Below are 19,248 nucleotides of genomic sequence, written 5' to 3'. Positions count from 1 at the left end.
AGGGAAAGACTTTCCTGGATCTAAAGATCAAAACAGTGGTATATGTCTCTGGAACCTACTTGCCAATTAAAATTCACTGTTGTAGAGCAGTGATAACATAAATTGAATGAACTCCTCTGGGTTGCTGTGGCATGAAGACTGAAATACAGGCTTGTATTTAAAAATGTATTTAAAAAGTTCTTGGAGAGAACTTGTGCGTTCCTTGTGGAAAAACTTATAGACTCTTTTGGAAACCAATTAAGGTTCAGAGTGTGTTTACAAAAACTTGGAAAGGTTTGGACTGCTCTGATTTGCTGAAGTCCCAGCTTCCTTCCCTGTCCTAGGAAATGCGTGGTTCTTTCTGCCAGGGAAACGTAAGCAGACAAAAAAAGAAGGGCAAAGAGACTTCCAGGCTTGCAAATGGATGCCAGAGCACGCCTTTGGGCTTCATAACAGGCAGGTGTTATCTCTGCTAGACTGGTATTTGCTTACAATAGCCAAAGTTTGTAAGCAATAGCATTTTGCCTGTCTCTCAGTACCCATTTTTGATCCAAAATGAGGTTTTTCTAGGGGTTCCTGGCATTTTCTGCCTCTCTGGTACTTTCCTCTTTTGGATCACGCATATGCTTAACCCTAGTTGCTATGGCTTGGTCTGCTGCCTCACTTCTCCAGGCTTTCTTTGGCACCTCTCTACCTGTTTGTCCTTAGTTACTCTGGGCCTTGTGGCCTCCCAGATGGTGCTGCTAGCCCAGCTTTGGTAATTCACTTGGTTCAGAATTTCTGATGGCTCTATATATTTGGGGATGCTTGGATTCTCTCTTAACTGAGAATGAAGTTGGCACATAATATTTTACTCGACTCCTGAATTCTTTCCACACAGGAAAGATGAGAATGATCCTTCTCCCTTTTGATAGGGCTTCATCTCCCAGTAATCAGCTTCTTTTCTTTTCTTAATTGTGTACATGTGTGCAGCCCTTGAGAATTTCATTCACCCTCTTACCTCTGCTGTTTTTCACTATGCTGTGCCTAGTTTCTGTGGTCAGAGACCTGATCACAGAATATCAGGGTTTTAAAAATTTGTCTGACTTTTTATCCCAGCTACATAGTTGGTCCAATAAAAGATATAATCTTAAGAAGTCTTTGTCTCTTGCATAAGCCCTGTTGTAATTTTTGAATCTTCAGGTTGCTCTGATGGAACTAAAGTAACTATTACTGTGTCTGAATCTCTGTGGGATCTGGGCACTTAAGGCCAAATAGTATGCACGTAAGTATGATTCTATTCTACCCTGCTGAAATAACTGAAAAACCTAGCTCTAGATCCAGCACTGGGGCTAATCCTGTGCGGTGGGAACCATGGCCCAGCCCTGTGCTGTGTATAATTCATGCTAGATGGGTTCTGCATGAAGTACATAGGATCAGGGCTAGCACATGGTGCAATATGGGCATGTGATCCATCCCATGGGCCATGTTTTTTGATACTTGTGGTCTATAGACATAGGGTTACATGGGCAATCTGAATTTTACTATCTCTCAACTTCTTAGTGCTTTTTTCTTGTAATATGAAATAGTTAAAAAATCGATATGTAATTCTGTATAGCTTTAGGGATAGCTGCAAAGCTTGCCTGCATGGGGAGTACATTTGGAATGTTTTGGATGCTAGGCAACTGCAGAGAGGTACTTGAAAGTGTGTTAATTTACACATACACAAGTTGACCAGTTGCACAGTATATGGAGCTATGGACCATCCTCAACAACCTGTGAATGTGTGTGGATCAAGTCCATGTAAGACTGCAGAAATGTTTTTACTGACTAGCATAAACTGTTATGAACAGGATTATCAGTATCACTGTCATCTGGGTAATTGCCAGTTAGATGGAATATGTTTCAGGTTGAGAAGGGAACACTGATCTAGTTAATGTCATAGGCCAGTGTTTCACCCCATGATTCCTGCAAGACTAAGCTCAATATGCAGATTTAAATGTCTCAATTTAAGTCATGTCCCAGTAGTTAATTACCCTCAGTTTAATTTGCACCTTTATTTAAATCTAAATATTTGTGTGGCTTCAACTTAGTCATTGGATCTTGTTTCATCTTTGCTAGATAATCGCCTTCTGCCATTGCCCCTGCTGTCTTAAATGGACCATTGGAGGTCTCAGTTGTACCAACTTGCCCCTGCTGTCTTAAATGGACTCATTGGAGGTCTCAATCTTTCTACCGTTTTGACTTGATTCTAACTTAATGTTCTTTTAAAATGTGGGCACCAGTACTGAACACAGCATGTAGTAGCATTCATCAGTGCTAGGTATAAAGCCTAAGAACCTGTTTACAGTGGCAGAAATTTGACAGGGACAGAACTTTCCATGCTGGCTGCCAGCTGGCGTAACACAGATGTATTTCTACAGCTTTCCGAAAAGCCCTATAAAGTGACATGCAAACACTCAAAGACTATTAAGGTTGCAAGTCAAGCACTCAGTCTCTCTTACTGCCGACTGTGATTCATCCTCAACAGGGCTATCCTGTATGTTGAATAAGGCAGGGATCTTGTGAGGGAAATATAGTCTGCAGTTGTGTATTAAAATGTATAGTCTAGAGTTGAGGTGTCAAACTCATCTGGTCCCATGAGGCATGCTTGGGGTCAGTCTGAGCTGGATCAGGTCCACAGAGCAGCCCCATGTGCTGGATCTAGCATGCAGGGTCAGTCCAGGAGCCACATGCAGTGCATCCCCTACACTGGCTGTGTGCTCAGCTTGCATTGCATGCGCTGGGTCCAGCTCCATGCAACATATGCAGCATATGTTTGCCCCGGCCCCATGTGGCATGTAGGATATGGCATCGGCCTGGGGGTAGAGAACACTGCTTCTCTCCTTATTCTATTTTACTCTATTCTCCTGTTTATTCATCTAAGGCTTGTGTAGGCCCTCAGTGTTGCTTGATGCTGTGGTTCATGTTCATTTGGTTTTCTGTTGTGACCCCCGGTTCCTTCTAGGTCAGTGGTTTTCAACCTTTTGTCACTTGTGGAACCCTAAACATTTTTGAATAGTGTAGACCCCTTTGAATTGTAAGTGTGGGTAGTCACTACTTTTGATTGATTGTAGTTATTGTTCATGGACCCCTTACACAATCTGCAGACCACAGGTTGAAAACCACTTTTTGGGTCAGTGTGTTCTGTGGTGCATCCCTCCACTGTCACCCATCCTGGAAGTGTGATCTGTGATCTTTTTTTTTTTTCATGCAATATGACTTCTGCAGTTTGCTCTAAGATATTTGGGTCCATATGCTAGCAATCCAGCTGTTTCTATAGAGGAGAGTAGTCTAGTGGGTGGGACATTAAGCTGGGACTATGGGTTCAAAATGTCCCTGTCCTACCAGGTGACCTTGAATAGATTTAAGGCACAGTGAAATGAAGAAATGTATGGTAAGAATAATGATATTGACCTCCCTTTTGTAAACCCCTCATTTGGGGTCTGCTGATGAAGAACAGTAGTTGGAAGCTAGTTGGCATCATTGCAACTGGACTGCTCTGCTCTTCTTGACCCTTTCACCAATTTATCATCTGCAAAATTTATTGGTGATGATTTTTTTTTTTCTTCCACATCATTAAAGATACTACCTAGTTTTTGGTTAAGATCATGTCCCTGACATCTCACTGAAAATATGTCCACTGGAGCAGGAGCCTTCTAAAGTGACTTAGAAGTAGTCCACCAACCATTCTTTTATTCCATTGGATATGTGCTACATCAGGTTCTGTATAGCTCTAACATTTGCCTGAATGGTGTGACTGTACATCCAGCTGATGATGATACCTGGTTTTCATGTGTGCATGACTGTAATTGTGCATACACATTAGGATGTGGTTCCAGAAAATCCAGACCTTTAGATTTATCCAACTCATTTTTACCCCTATTTCATGGGACCAGTTTTTCACCTGACCTTGAACAGCTCTTTTATGTTCTGTGTAAAGTTGGGTTATTGTGCAATTTGGTGGGACAGTGAGAGTGGCTTAAACACTCCTGCTTCCAAAAAACTGGGAAGAAATTTTTGGACAGTATGTTCACATCTGGTTTAACTAAACTTCTTGAGTTCATCTCCTCCCCCTCCAAGCCTTCAAATCCCTGGGAGAATGTTCCTGTCTAACTTGCTCTCTGACCAGACAAAGCTAGAGGTATATGAACACTATGTACCAGCTCAGCAAGTAAAGCTTTGAGAAACAAATGATTTTTTTATGACACAAAAATGTTTTGGATCCAGTTACAGCCTGTAATGCTTGTTGGCTTGAATAAGATTTTTCTTTTTTATTTAACCCTGACAAAGAAGAGACGCCAGCACATTGGGATTACTTGTTGGCCAGCAGTGCAGCTTATAGTGCATCAGATGGTCAAGAAAGGTTAGCTGAGAGAAAAGCATTGAGGTCTTTCTGAAATCAGGGAGTGCTTCGATTATGTGCGTTTTTTCTTAAGGTTTTCTTGGCACACTTATTTTATAGATTCTCTCCCTTGTTATTCTTTTTCCTTCTCAGCAACCTCATCCTGACCCTGTGATACGTGATTTCAATTTATTGCTGTGTATTGGTCAAACCTATCTCTGTGGATGTGTCATGTCAAAGAAGTTGCCTGGGTTTATATTTTGTAACTGCATGTGATGCTGTTCTTCATGAACAGCGCATGCCTCTGGCAGCTGGGTGGGGCATGGCGGCAGCAGGAGCATGGTGGTAAGTGGGGGAGCTCCTACAGATGTTGCTGGCACTGTTGGGGGGGGGGGGGGGGGGGGGGGGGCTCCCCCCCGCACCCCCCAGCAGTGATGGCAGTGGCCTGCGGGGATCGCAAACTGACCGCAGACACCACCGGCGGTGTTGGTGGCAGCGTCAGGGGCACGTGCGGGTGGTCGCCAGTGTTGACAGCGCCTTTTTGTAGGGGGTGCATGTGCACCCACTACGTGTTGCCCCTGCTGTTCTTAGTTTGAGTTGATATGCCTCTTTGAAAGCATCTTTATGGTCAGAACTCTTAACTATACCAGCTGGTCTTAAGCTGTTCCTATTAACCTGATAGTGCAGATGCCCTTAGTGAAGTCTGAGACTCAAGTACCAACTGGCAAAGTGAAGCACTTGGTTTCCAAATGCTAAGCTTGTTGGTAAATACGCTTATAGAGTGCTAGTAGGCTTCTAACTCAGAATTACAAGTAGGGAGGTATAATTTCAAAGGGTTAAAGGAAAAAATGAAGACTTATTTTGAGGGTAGGGTAGGGCATTGCTTAAGAAAACAAGGATGGGACTGAGACAAATCGCACCTCTCTTCCTGTGCTCAGACTTGCCTTAGTAGGAACGATGATGGACATAACTGGGTATTAAGAAAGCAGCCTTGCCTTTGTGAACAGCAGGTGTCGCTGTATGCTAGTGTAATGGGGAATGCTTAAAGCAGTTTGTTGCAGGGACTCCGTTTTTTACTGTTCCTGAAACACTTTTTAAAAAAATCTACCTCTGCAAAATTTGTGAATTGTGGTTTTTGCTATTTTAGATTTGAAGCTGCATCTCCAAAGCACTGATTATGGAAACTTCCTGGCCAACGAAGCCTCTCCCCTTACTGTGTCTGTCATAGATGACAAGCTGAAAGAGAAGATGGTGGTGGAGTTCCGTCACATGAGGAACCATGCATACGAACCATTGGCGAGCTTCCTGGATTTCATCACGTGAGTATGAACTGTTCCTAAGCAGTTAACTGAGCACCATGGCTGGTAAAAGGTGCTTCTTTCCTCATAGCTAGGAAACCAGTTGACTTATCTATGAGGTACTAATATGCCCTGCCTTTTGCCTCATTTCAGACTGACATGGCTAACAACCTCTGTATATGTGCACCAAACATTCTCTTCAGCTTTTATGAATGAAACCATCATTTACTTTTATGGGTTTACGTTAATGTGATCAACCATAATACAGCATGGTGTGTCTGTGGCAGGGCAGTTTAATTGGCTCTGACTCTTAGATGTGTGCTCTGATCTTAACCTAACTGTTCCATTGTTGCCAACATTTGTAAGAGATCAGTGGCAAGACTTTAAACTGCAAGTTTCCTTACTAGGAGTAAAGATTTTTCTCTCCCACACCCCTCCCAACATTATGTCACCTCTCCCATTCTTTCTGGTCCAGCTTCCCCCACACAGCTTTCATTTAACCTACAGTACTGCCAAATTGAAATGACTTAACTTGTATTGCTGTAAGTGGCAAGGTTCTGCTTTTGAAGCATGAATCTGACCCCATTTGTTAACTTGGCCTTGCATTTTCTAATACAGTTGCTATAGTTATGCTCTCCCATTGCACAACCAGCTGCATACATACATTATTTAAGTTCTCAGATTTGTCCCTGAATAGCTGGAGAAAGTCTCTTAAGGAGGCCTTTCTAGAGAGCCATCCTCTGAATTCAGGCCTGATGAAGCATGGGAGTAACTGATCCTTTTTAAAAGTTTTATTTGGAAACCACAGCACCTCCAATTTGAACCCAGAACTGGAAGAGCTTCTGGTAAATCAGCATGTTAATGCTACCTCAGAGAGGTACCTGTTCCTAGTATAGCTCCCTCTGATTAGATGTGTTTTTTTTTCATCTCACTTTTGGGGGCTAATTAAACACCTGTGAGACTGTCTCAACTGAGGCTTGTAAACTAACGTCAGCATGTAGGAAGCCCTGCTGGGAAGTGACTCAGGCTCAGATGGCAGGGTTCTTGCAGGTAATTTTGTAGGCTTTAAAACAGGAATGGACATGTTATGATCCAAACTAAAAACTTGGCCCCCCCAGCATTTCGCGGATGGTCATGAACTAATTAGCTAAACAACATGGCGAAATGGAGTACTTAATTACTTCTTCACTGTCTCTCCTCTTCTTCCAACCCCATCTTTTTCATATTCATTTGATTTCTGGACAACATCAAAATCCTTCTCATCCTTCTGGGCCCCCACAGTCTGGCAGGTTTTCACATCTGGGCTTACTATCTGTCTTTTTTTTAGATCCTGCTGATCCTTTTGTAATGTTTCTAGGATGTAATCTTTCTATAATCTCTCCTAGCACCTTCCATCCAGCTGCAGTGCTCATTCAAGCTCTGTTACTCCCATGTTCTTTCCTCCAGCCTTGGATGAGTGGGGCATGACCCCATTTTTCATTCAGAATTCCAGTCAGAATTTTTTTCCTAGCTTTGACCTTGTCGCCCATCTTTGCCTTTATTTGCTGGTTCCTCCTCTCTTATGTCAAATATAAGCTACTTAAATTGGCTTTCAAGGCTTTTCACAGTCTGTTCTTCACTTGCATGTGAGGCATTGACTCATGAATCAGTTTGATCTGTTATGCCAACCTCTGTCACCTGCTGGATAAATTTTAAAATAGCTAACTGTCTTCTCCCAAGCTACCCTTTGCATTTGAGGCATGTCTAATATGCATCTGCAATATATCCTTATTACTTATCTTTAAACCAGTGCTGCACTTCCAGCCTTCCCCACCAGTGGACCCCAGCCCTGGCCAGTGGGCACAGTTTCCAGCCAAGGCTGCTGCTGCTGCCCAGGAAGCTCCTGATCTCCTTCTGCCTCCAGCAACGATGACTCCTGTCCCTGCTGTAGCAATGCCTGTCCCCACCCCCCTGCAGAAGGGCTGGGATCAAGGATCAGCCATGTCACAGAGCAGGGTGCGGGGGCGAGGGGCAGAGTCCCCCTCATGCACGCACCCAACACCCTCCCACATACACTATACAAGAGTAAGACTTTATTTTGAGCTATCATGCAATCGCCTCTATATATATATATATACTATGGAACACAAATCAAGACAAAAGTATTTTTTTTGAAATAATATACTAAAAATCAAACATCTACTATAACAATTTAATTTAATTTAATGATTTATTTTTCTTCTGGTTGCAAGATGGCAACCCAACTGCCTGCGGGGGGGGACCCCATTTGCAGGAAGTACTTCTGAGGCCAGGGGAGGAGCTTTTGGTGACAAAGGGGGGGGGGGGGGTTAGGGGCAGGACTTTGGGTCCCAAGATGGCAACCAGGTAGCAGGGTACTTGTCACGGGGTAGGGCTGCCTTTGTGGCCCTTGACAGATCACCAAAACTTGTTAAATGGCTGTCCAGCCAAAATAATTGTCCACCCCTGCTTTAAACTCTTCCATATTGTCTTTAAAAAAAATCAAACCATTATTTCATTTGTTTGTTTTCTTTTATTCTCTCTACTTATAAAAAAAAAAAAAAAACAACCAAAAAACCCAGATGACTGCATGGTAAACTATCCCTGTTCTGTTTCTGTGCAGCCTGAAACAGGATAGTGGGGTGCTGGTCCAGGTGTAAGGCTCCTAGGTGCAGTGTAAGTACATATAATGTCTTGTGCACAGACTCTGCTAATCTGAGCTAGAGAATCACCTTGATTTCTAAAGAGGGCATCGCTCTTGATTTAAAGACCTCAGACAACAGAAAAATCCCCCTTTCCCTCCATAATCTTAAATGGACTATACCATGACCAATAACTTTCATGGGTAATCATTTTTTCAGTGTTGAATTAGTGTAGTTCAGATTAAAGTTGTTGGATGCTTCTGTGTCTGATTTAAAGAGCTTTCCCCTACATAAGTACTTGCAAAGGATGATCAAGTTTCATAGATTATTAGGGACTGGAAGGAACCTTGTAAATCATCAGGTCCAGTCCCCTTGCACTAGGCAGGAAAAGAGAACTGGGGTCAAGTGACCCCAGCAAGGTGACCATCCAGTTTCCTTTTGAAGATTACCAGCGTAGGTGACTGCACCACCAGTGGAGGGAGTTTATTCCACAGTCTGAACACCCTGACTGTGAAGGAGTTTTTCCTGGAATTGAGCCTAAAGCAGTCTTCCAGGAGTTTGTATCCATTGCTCCTGGTCTTCTCCAGGGGTGCCCTGGTGAACAGCTGTTCACCAAGTTCTTAATGTACTCCCCTGATGTAGCGGTAAGCTGCTACCAAGTCCCTTCACAGCTTTCTCTTCTGTAGGCTGAAGAGGCCGAAGTCCCTCAGCCTCTCCTTTAATGGCTTGTCTTGCAAGTCCCCAATCATACGAGTGGCTGTTCTCTGGACCCTCTCAAGTTTTTCCACATCCTTGTTGAAGTGTGACTAAACCTTGTCCTTGTTGAAGTTGCTGCTAAACCTTTTGGGGTACACTCAGGTGAAGTAGCCCAGTCTTTTGCTATGAAGCAGGTTTTCTTTGAATTATTCTTGTGGCTTGACTGCTTCCTCTCCAGTATTCCTGATTTTTCCAAAAGGAGATTAGGATAGTTTCCACTGCTAGATAGTGCTGAACACAGACACAGTACCACAGACACAATACCACCTCTCTGCTCCTTGAACTTCTTCTCTTTAGTATACCTGAGGGTAACATCAATTGCTTTTTGCAATACTGTATGAGCAGCTCAGGGTTGGTGATAGAAACCAGCTAAACATAAATTGGTCTGAGGTGCTGCTTTCAAGGATATGAGCCCCAGCCTGTAAATGTGACATTTACAGCATTTAACTGTCATCTACACAGTTGAGTACCCTGCAGTGCCTGATCATGTAATGACGGTCATTATTTATTGTCCCATCATCCTGTCATATGCAGAGTATCAGTAGTACCTTTTTTCTGACTATATGATCAAAGCCATTACTCTTTCTTAAGTAGAGAATTTTAAGACACTCCACTTGAAAGGCCTTTTCTTACCCTGTTGGATGATTCTCATCAATAATCTCTTTTGCAGTGTATCAGTCTCTGTCATTTAGTCTCTGTCCCTTCAGTATGTGATACACTTCTCCTATTTTTAGTTGACAGTTTCCTGTGCTAAATAAGGGTGAAGTTTGTTACCACATTTGAACCTAACTTGATTTCCTTAAATGCTTTATACATTCATAAAGACCTAATTTCCATGTAATTCTACAATTGCTCCTGTACGGTGTTATTCTGATTATAACTTTGCTGTTCGTTTTCATTATCTGAAAGAGCCATAATGATTGAGACAAGGTTGATGTATAATTGGGCTTCCTGCAGTCTTGATTTTAGTACTCTGAACATTTTTGTAAAAAAAACAATACATCAGGAATTTTCAGTGAAGCTTTTTGGTGGGGGTTGGATTTTAAAACTTTGGGTACTTCCCTTAGTCATTTGATACATCTATGAAATTTTTGTAAAGCCATAGTAGTTTAAGGTCTTTATCTGTAATCATTGATTTATATTCTGGGAAAAATATGGGTTGTTTTTTTTTTCCCCTACAACTGAACTTGAAAATGTGAGGTTGACCTTTCAGGGTCTGGGTTTTGTTTTATTTTGTTTTGTTTTTATAGTCTGAACAAGGTAGTATTTCTGCTTATTGTTGTTTTCTGGGCTAGGTATCAGGCCAACAAATATGCAGCTTATCCATTTTTCCCTGTTTAAGGATGGGGACAGTGTTGATTTTCCTTTGGTGCTGTGGCAGTAGTCCCGGTTCATGAAAAATTATTTAAAAAAAATGTTCTGTAGACCTCTTTAGTAAATTTGTGAAAGCATGTATGCAAAGTTTTCTGCATTTAATGATTTTCTAAAAATGTTTTTCTATGAAATGCTAAATAATAGCCTGCCTTATTAGAGGAGAATTAAGTTTGTCCAGCTTCTTTCTGAATATAGGTCATGATTAGCAAAACTTCTTTTACTTTTTCATTAATATTTAGAAGTTTCTGTCTCACAATGATGGACCCACACCAGTATTTTGAATCTTTTGTCAGGAGGTTGTGCATATTAAAGGAAACAGAATACTGATCTTTATCTTACAGGCAAGGCATTTTTCACTGATACTGTTCTTTAGCTTTGTCCACTTCTTAATTCACAATTTTTTTTTGCTACCATCTCCCTTTCCATGCTTCCCCTTACGTATCGGTTCCTCCTCCCCCCCAAAATTTTCATACTATTTTCATGTTCTCTTCTGTATGGATTTTTAGTGGAAGGAACACACACTGCGATTTCAAGAAAATGTATATTTCTGTGGGTACTCGACCACCTGTGTGACAGTGATCATCGCTTGATGGAATTTACTATCCAGCGCAGGATGATGAAAGCAAGCAGCAAGGCAAAGGTCCTTGACTTCAGGAGGGCCAACTTCTGTAAGCTAAGACAGCTAGTAGGAGAGGCTTTGGGATCCCGGAGCTTCAATGAGATGGGAGTCCAAGGCGGGTGGTTGTTCCTCAAGGAGACGATCCTCCGTGCTCAAAGGGAGTCAGTCCCAGTGCGCACCAAGGGGGGCAGGAGTGCTAAGAAGTCCCCACAGCTCGACAAAGGCATCTGGGGATGCCTGAGGGCAAAACAGGAGACGTACAAACAGTGGAAGCAAGGGGCTATCACCAAGGAGGATTACACCTCCATTGCTCGGGACTGCAGGGAGGCTGTTAGGAAGGCCAATGCGGAGATGGACATAGGGCTAGCGACCAGAATTAAGGATAATAAAAAATCCTTTTTCAAATACATAGGAAGTAAGAAGGTGGCACCAGGTAACATTGGGCCCCTACAGGATAGGCTTGGCAATCTGGTGATTGCGACAAATGAAAAAGGTGACCTCTTTAACAAATTCTTTGCCTCCATATTCCTGAACAGGTACCAGGACATCTCCCCCACTAGGATTATGGATGGACCCAGGGGAGGCACTGCCATGCCTAGGGTCAGGGAAGACCTAGTTAGGGAACATTTGGAGGGACTGGACGTGTTTAAATCAGTAGGTCCAGATGCTCTCCACCCGAGGGTACTGAGGGAATTGGCGGGGGTCATAGCGGGGCCCCTGGCATGGCTGTATGAGTGCTTGTGGGGCTCTTGCCAGGTCCCAGAGGACTGGAAAAGGGCCAGTGTGGTCCCCATTTACAAGAAGGGGAGTAAAGAGGACCTCAACAATTATAGGCCAGTCAGCCTTACCTCGGTCCTTGGGAAGACCTTTGAGAAAATTATCAAGGAGCTAATCTCCAAGGGCCCAGCAGGGGAGGTAATGCTCAGGGGCAACCAACATAGGTTCATTGAGGGCAGGTCCTGCCTAACTAACCTAGTTTCTTTTTATGATCAGGTCACAAAGTCCCTGGATGAGGGTGTTGAGGTAGATGTTGTCTTCCTGGTCTTTCAGAAGGCCTTTGACAAGGTTTTCCACCACAATCTCTTAAAAAAACAAAAAAAACCAAAAAAACCAAAAAAAACAACTTGGTTACTGTGGCATTGATGCCTACACAGTCAGATGGGTGACAAATTGGCTAGATGGTCACACGCAGAGAGTGGTGGTGGACAGGTTGTTTTTGACCTGGAGGGATGTGGGCAGTGGAGTTCCCCAGGGCTCGGTCCTGGGGCCTCTACTGTTCAACATCTTTATCAGTGATCTGGACATGGTGGTGGAATGCACACTGCCCAAATTCGCTGACGACACCAAGTTGTGGGGCGAGGTGGACACACTGGAGGGGAGGGACAGAATCCAGCTAGATCTAGACAGGTTACAGAGGTGGGCAGATGAGAATAGGATGTAATTCAATGCAGACAAGTGCATGGTACAGCATCTAGGGAGAAGGAACCAAAAACATACCTGTAGGCTTGGGAATACCCTTCTTGTCAACACGGCAGAAAGGGATCTTGGAGTCATTATTGACTCCCGGATGAACATGAGCCACCAATGCAAGGAAGCGGTTAGTAAGGCTAACTGCACCTTGTCATGCATCTACAGATGCATCATAAGCAGGTCCAGGGAGGTGATCCTTCCCCTCTATGCGGCACTGGTCAGGCCACTGTTGGAGTACTGCATCCAGTTCTGGGCGCCGCACTTCAAGAGGGATGTGGCTAGCATTGAGAGGGTCCAGGGGCAGCAGGGCAGGCCCTATGAAGAGAGGCTAAAGGGCCTCAACCTATTCATCCTCCATAAGAGAAGGCTGAGGGGGGATTTGTTGGCTATTTACAAACTCACCAGGGGGGACCAGCAGGAAATGGGGTGTTTCCCCCGGGCACCACCCAGGGTTACTAGGAATAATGGCCACAAATTGTTAGAGAGAAGGTTCAGGCTGGACACCAGGAGACATTACTTTTCCAGAGCCTGGCAGCCCTAACTTTATGGCCTCCCAAGGGAGGTGGCACTCTCTCCTACCTTGGGGGTCTTCAAGAGGAGGCTGGACAGATATTTGGCTGGGGTGTTACGATCCCGGCACCCGTTCCCTGTTTGGACCTGATGATCTGTTTAGGTCCCTTCTGACCCTAAGTACTATGATACTATATATTTTGTCTTATTGTCAGCTTGTGCCTTTTCACAAAAGTTCCCCCCCGCCCCCCCCTTTTTTTTTCTTCTTCCCCTTCTGTTTCCATTTTTCCCTAATTTTATTATTTTTCCTTCTGCCTGTTCTAAAGTTTCAACTAGTGCCAAGTTTCAACTACTGTGCCAAGTAGTTGACACTTCAGTTAGTTAGGGTCATGTTCCAAAATAGGCTTAGAATGATTATTGAATTTGATCTCATTCTTTAGTGTATGGCCTTTTGATCTGAGCCTTCACACACAACTTTTATGCCCTTTGAATTGCCTGTGTGGTCTTTTCCTTTTTAAGAACTTATAAAAGCAGGTTTCTCTCTTTCTCCTTCCCTCTTCTCCTTTTTTTCATTAGGCTGTCAGAAATATATACTTGGCAGCCTAACTTTTCATTGTTCACTGTCTTTTTTTTTTTTTTTTTTTTCTTTTAAAGGTTGTTCTAGATGTAGATTAGCAGAGCTGGGCTTTAAGTACATGTTTTTTGTAATGGATACATTATTTTGAAAGGGTTGAGGATAACTGGCTGATCTTGGTTGGGTAACTAACTGTTTGCTTATTGTGCATCCAAAGCTAGTTGAAGGGGAAGCCCTGGGAAACCACTTTGTTTAGCAGTTATATCCATCATCTTTAGCATACAGCAGAGACTGGTTCTTGAGCAGCTGCTGAAGGACAGTCCTCTCCATTAAGAGGGAGGACAGAAATTAATCTCACTTAAGCAGTTAAATTTTAGGAAATGAATGTGCCAGCTTGATACCATAGCTGTTAGGACTGCTATGTGCCATGGTCCAGGCACAGATCCACCAGAGAGAGAACATTCAGGCAGTCCACCAAAATAATGGTGCATAGTCACTGTTGTTCTCGTTATACCCTTTACTGTTCTCATAGCTACCATATGCTAGACTTCTTATGCAACCTTGTGTATGTTCAAGTGGAGATGCCAGCCTTTCAGCTGTGCCTCTGGGTACATAGGTAATACTGTGACGGGCCTGTGTCATATAGCTTCTGATCTAGTAGTGGGGTACAGGATCTATGTGTACAGAATCTCCCAACAAGCTAAGGCAGGGGTCCAAAGGTGGGCATACAATATGAAGAACAGATGGTGGGAAGACGAAACTAAGGAGATGCAACATCTGGCTGACATCCACAATTTGCATGGCTTCTTCAGTGCCACCAAAGCCATCTACAGTCCAGCCACTCAAGGACCAACCCCCTTGAGACCTAAGGATGGAGGAGACCTTAGGAAAGGGGAGCCATCAATGCCCATTGTAAGGAGCATTTTGAAGACCTTCTCAATCAATACTCTTTTGTTGATGAGAGTATCGTTAACTCCATCCCACAGCACCCAGTCAGAAATGATCTTGGAATCCCTCCCAGCCTTGATGAGGTCAGGAAAGCCATCAAGCATATGAAGATCAACAAGGCATCTGGAGCAGATGGAATCAATGCAGAAATCTTAAGAGGGAGGAGAGTAGCTCTCATCACAGCTTCATGCCCTCATTTCAAGCATCTGGAATGATGAGGAAATCCCAGATGACCTCAGGGTTGTCATGATTGTGATGGTCTTCAAGAAAGGAGACAAGTCTGACTGTGGAAGCTATAGAGGGATCACCTTTCTGTCCACCACAGGAAAAATCATTGTGAGATCCCTTCTGAATAGTTTCCTTCCATTTGCCGAAGAGCTCCTCCTAGAATCTGTGTGCATTTAGGGCATCAAGAGGCATAATTGACATGATCTTTGCAGCTTACCAGTTGCAGGAGAAAAGTTGGGAACAACATAAGCCTCTCCACATGGCCTTCTTTGACCTCACAAAAGCTTTAGACTGTCAGCTGAGAAGTGTTGTGAAGGATCCTTCTGAAGTACAGATGGTCACCAAAATTTGTCATCATTTTCTGCCTGCTCTGTGACAGTATGTGAGCAGTGGTTCTCAGTAATGGATCTGTCGCAGATCCCTTCGAGCTTAAAATGGGAGTTAAGCAAGGCTGTGTTGTTGCTTCAACACTCTTCTTCAATATTCTTTGCTGCAATGTTGCATCTGACTGCCAACAAGCTTCCAGCCGGAGTAGAGCTCAATTACCAAATGATAATAAGCTGTTTAACCTCAGCTGACTCTGAGGCAAAACCAAGGCCACCCTGACTACAGTCATTGAGCTCCAGTACGTTGATGATGCTGTAGTGTGTGCACGCTCATTTGGAAGCAGATCTTCAGGCAATTGCCAGTGTCTTTACTGAGGCATACAAGAAAATGGGACTGATGCTTAACATTTGGAAGAATTAAGGTCCTCCACCAGCAAGCTCCTAATGAATATTCCCCAGCTTCAGTAATCCAGATCTGCGGTAAGACTCTGGAGAACATTGAGTATTTCCCATACCTTGGAAGCCATCTCTCGCAGAAGGCTGACATCCAGCATCACCCCAAATGTGTAAGTGCAGCCTTTGGACACCTGAAGAGACGGGCATTCGAAGATTGTGACATCAGATCAGAAACCAGGCTCATGGTTTATCAAGCAGTCGTGATCCCCACCTTGCTGTATGGAGCTGATGTCCAGCTCCAGACTCCCGAAGCAAGTTTTATTCTCTCAGCTCAGTTAAGGCTTACACTTAAGAGGAACACAGAGGAAGTGCTTCAGGGTTGTCCTCAAAGCCAGCTTTAAAAAAAATGCAACATTGATGTCAACTTGTGGGAGACTGTTGCCCAGGACTGCCCTAAATGGAGGAAGTCTCCTGCAGGGATCTCAGTACTTTAAAACAGCACAACCAACAACAGGAGATGGAAAAGTGTGAGCGGCAGAAATAGTGCCACAGACCAAATCAAGAATTCAGCACAATCCACCCCACATGGAAACATGTACCTGAGCTGCAAACGAGTCTTTTGATCCCAGATAGGCCTCATCAGCCATCTTTGGACCCACAGGATAAGACAGTCATGGAAGACCATTATCCTCGAATGTGAGGGATTGCTGAACAAAAAGACAGGATCTGTGTATGCAGGGTCTCCCTGGGTAGGGGCAGCAACAACCTGCTTCTCTACAATGACTAGAGAGAGACCTAGTAATGACTTCCTCAGCAGCATTGGGGCAATTTTCTGAACTTGGAACCTGGGGCAGTCCCAATTGAGCTTGATCGTTCTGGACTTGTTATGGCCAAAGTCTATGCTGCTTGTTCCTCTTTCTCTGCCCTTGATATTTATGGTTTGCTGGAAAAAGGCTGCACTAAAATGAATACCTTGAAAATAGAAATGCTTTTTATAGCTGGCTTCAAAATGATGAGTATTGGGTTTACCTCTCGTAAAAGCAGCTATTCTGCTTTTTTTTCCCCTCCTCACTGGTTTCACCATTTGTTTCCTCCCTGTGCCCTCACCCTGGTCTTTGGGGCTGTTAGGAAGTGACTGGAGGTGTTGTCTGGGCAGTAATCCTAGCCTCTGCCAACTAAGGAGCATGGGGTTGAGTTTTGGTATGTGAAACTGGCTCCCACGGGCTTTTCTTTTCTGTTCCTTTTAGCCTGTCCTCATCAGTCACCACAGCATGTGTGCTTTCCTGTCAGGCCTTGAATGACAGAACTAACATCTCACCCATGCAATTTCACCCTCATTCCAGCATCTTTTAGCTCCTGGGGGAGTTTGTTCCAGTTTGTGACCAGTCACTGAGAAAGCTCTGCCTCTGCATCCAGAATTGTATACATTTCTGTATGGGTTAGGAGCTTTCTTGTGCTTTTCCTGAGAAATTAGGTTTGTCAACCACAGTTATCATTTCAGAGCTTTGTTCTCCACAGGATATTTTTTGCATGCCTTGTGTGCTAGATGGAAGCATTAGGGCAGTGAGAAGCTTCTTACACACCAGTACATTGATACTTTGTACTGGAGAAGACTTCTTAGATGAAAACTAATAAGATGCTCTGTTGGTACCAGTGACCCTCTGTAACCCCAGTTTCAGGGACCAGATTTTGTACACTTTACATTAGCCACTTGGTAAACACTTCCATGACCCTATCACTCAGCACATGGCTCTTCTTTGGGGCCGGACCCATTGGGCCTCAATCTCTAAAGAGCTGCTAGCATATCTTTTTTTCTATCACATTAGTCTTTGTAAATAGGCCTGGGTGAAGGAATAGAAGTAGGGATAAACCGAAGCCCTTTTTTAATGGTCATGATTTCAGAAAGGTCCGTGAAGATTTATAGATTGTTTTTACTGAGAACAACAATGGAAAGGATAGAAGGACAGTGGAGTTTTAGGAGGATGCTTGAAACTGGAAGAGAAATTGGAGCACGAGTTTCAAGTGAGCTGGGAGAAAAGAAGCAGACGTACAAAAGTGCAAAGTACAGCTGATCATTAGGTGGTGCCCAAGTCTTGTATGTGCTTTTAAATAGCTTTCCAACAGGAGTGCAGGCAGGAAAATTAGGTGGAGTGCAGATATGAGCTGGGGAGCTACTGGAAGCGGGATATTGGGGAAACTCATCTTCTGGTGAGCTGTAAGGGAGGATGAGAGGCTGAAATGTAGTGTTTACAGCAAAGGGGAAGAATTGACTTAAGTAATTTTTAAAAGCACGTTATCAAAATGACATCATGCAATCGTAATTCGAGACATAGATTTAAACTCCTGCAGTCCCTCACTGTCACTTCCCCGCTTGGTCTCTTCCAAAAATGGATTTCTTCTTCCCCATGTTTTGCTTTTTCCTCTCTACATTTATGAGAGCAACAATTCTTCTTTTTAGCGGGAATTTTATTACAGAGAGAGATCAAATCTTTCTCTTTGAGCAGTGGTGGTATTTTTTAGCTTTTTGTGGATAATACAATAGTAGAATAGTTCGGTCTCTCTTTGGTTCTCAGGCAGCGTCTCTTCCTGATTCTTTTCTGCTTCTTGTAACAACTTTCACACTGATGAGCACAAGTTGGCTGTCAATCCCAGCTCCCACACAGACACCCGACTGTTCAGCTAAGACTGTTTATAGAGATGTGCTGTAAGGGCAGCAGTGGCAGGTATTAAGTGTACTTGAAGTGGCAAAACCACTTCCTGAATTCAACAAATATATATTGATTTATGGAATGGAAAGTTATTTAGGCTGTTCTTAATGTTCTTCTGCCTTGTCTTTCTGTAAAGGCTTTGTTCTTTGTATTACCGTGACAGAACACTGCGTCCTGTTTCTTCTCTTTTCAGTGTTCCTTTATACACTTGGGATAGATTCTTTTTGTTGTTCATTCAGGATAGTTCCCAGCTAATCTTTTCTAACCTGCTCATTTTTTGGGCTAAAGCCTTTCTGGAAATTGTGTTAAATTTACAGCATTGCTCGTAGCATGGAAGGCTCATTTCATATAATTGAGTGTTTTGGGTGGGCATGGACCTTTGTTCGCTTCCGGTCACAGTAGAAGTGCTGGGTGCCTGGAAAGGTTTATCTGGCAGAAGATGTGATAGAGGGGCCCAAAGTAGTAAATGTTATAAAGCAGGGAGCCTCAGAACTTCTCTTCTCATGCTATATGAGCAGTGACATTTTAATGAAACAAGAGAGGCAGAAGAAAAAAGGTAACAAGAAACAATTTGCTTGTGCAATTCATGAATACAAGATATTATTGATGCCAAACTTGTCCACATGGAAAAAAAAAATTGAGTATAGTAATAAATCCATAGTTACATTACGCAGGACTCAAAAACATTACATTATGCAGGACGAAGGGGTGAAAAGCACCTTGTTCAAATCTGCAGATGTCACTAAGATGTGGGGAGAGGTGGGCATGCTAGAAGAGAGGGACAGGCTGCAATTGGATCTGGACGGATTACAGGGGTGGGCAGATGAGAATAGGATGGGATTCAATACTGACAAGTGCAGAGTACTGCACCTGGGGAGAAAGCACCAGCAGCATACCTACAGGCTGGGGAACTCCCTTCTCATCAGCACAAAGGCAGAAAAGGATCTTGGAGTCATTATTGATTCCAAGGTGAACATGGGCCGCTGTGGCAGGGCACTGTTTGTGCTGCCACTTTAAGGGCCAGAAGACGGGAGCCGGCAGGGGGCTGGTGAGGGCAAAC

At 43.6% G+C, this 19,248-nt stretch overlaps 1 protein-coding gene across 1 annotated transcript in view; it reads left to right on the top strand.

The window, feature by feature from the left end:
• Nucleotides 1–19,248, top strand: part of ATP6V0D1 (ATPase H+ transporting V0 subunit d1) — a 74,389-nt gene that overhangs the window by 20,647 nt on the left and 34,494 nt on the right. The window contains exon 2 of the mRNA XM_006028093.3: nucleotides 5,490–5,661. Coding sequence (XP_006028155.1) covers nucleotides 5,490–5,661 — 172 coding nt within the window. The remainder of the gene's footprint in view (nucleotides 1–5,489; nucleotides 5,662–19,248) is intronic.

The sequence above is a fragment of the Alligator sinensis genome, unplaced genomic scaffold, assembly GCF_000455745.1.
Source record: "Alligator sinensis unplaced genomic scaffold, ASM45574v1 scaffold642_1, whole genome shotgun sequence".
Lineage (NCBI taxonomy): Eukaryota > Metazoa > Chordata > Crocodylia > Alligatoridae > Alligator > Alligator sinensis.
This window is presented reverse-complemented; position numbering and strand designations above follow the sequence as displayed.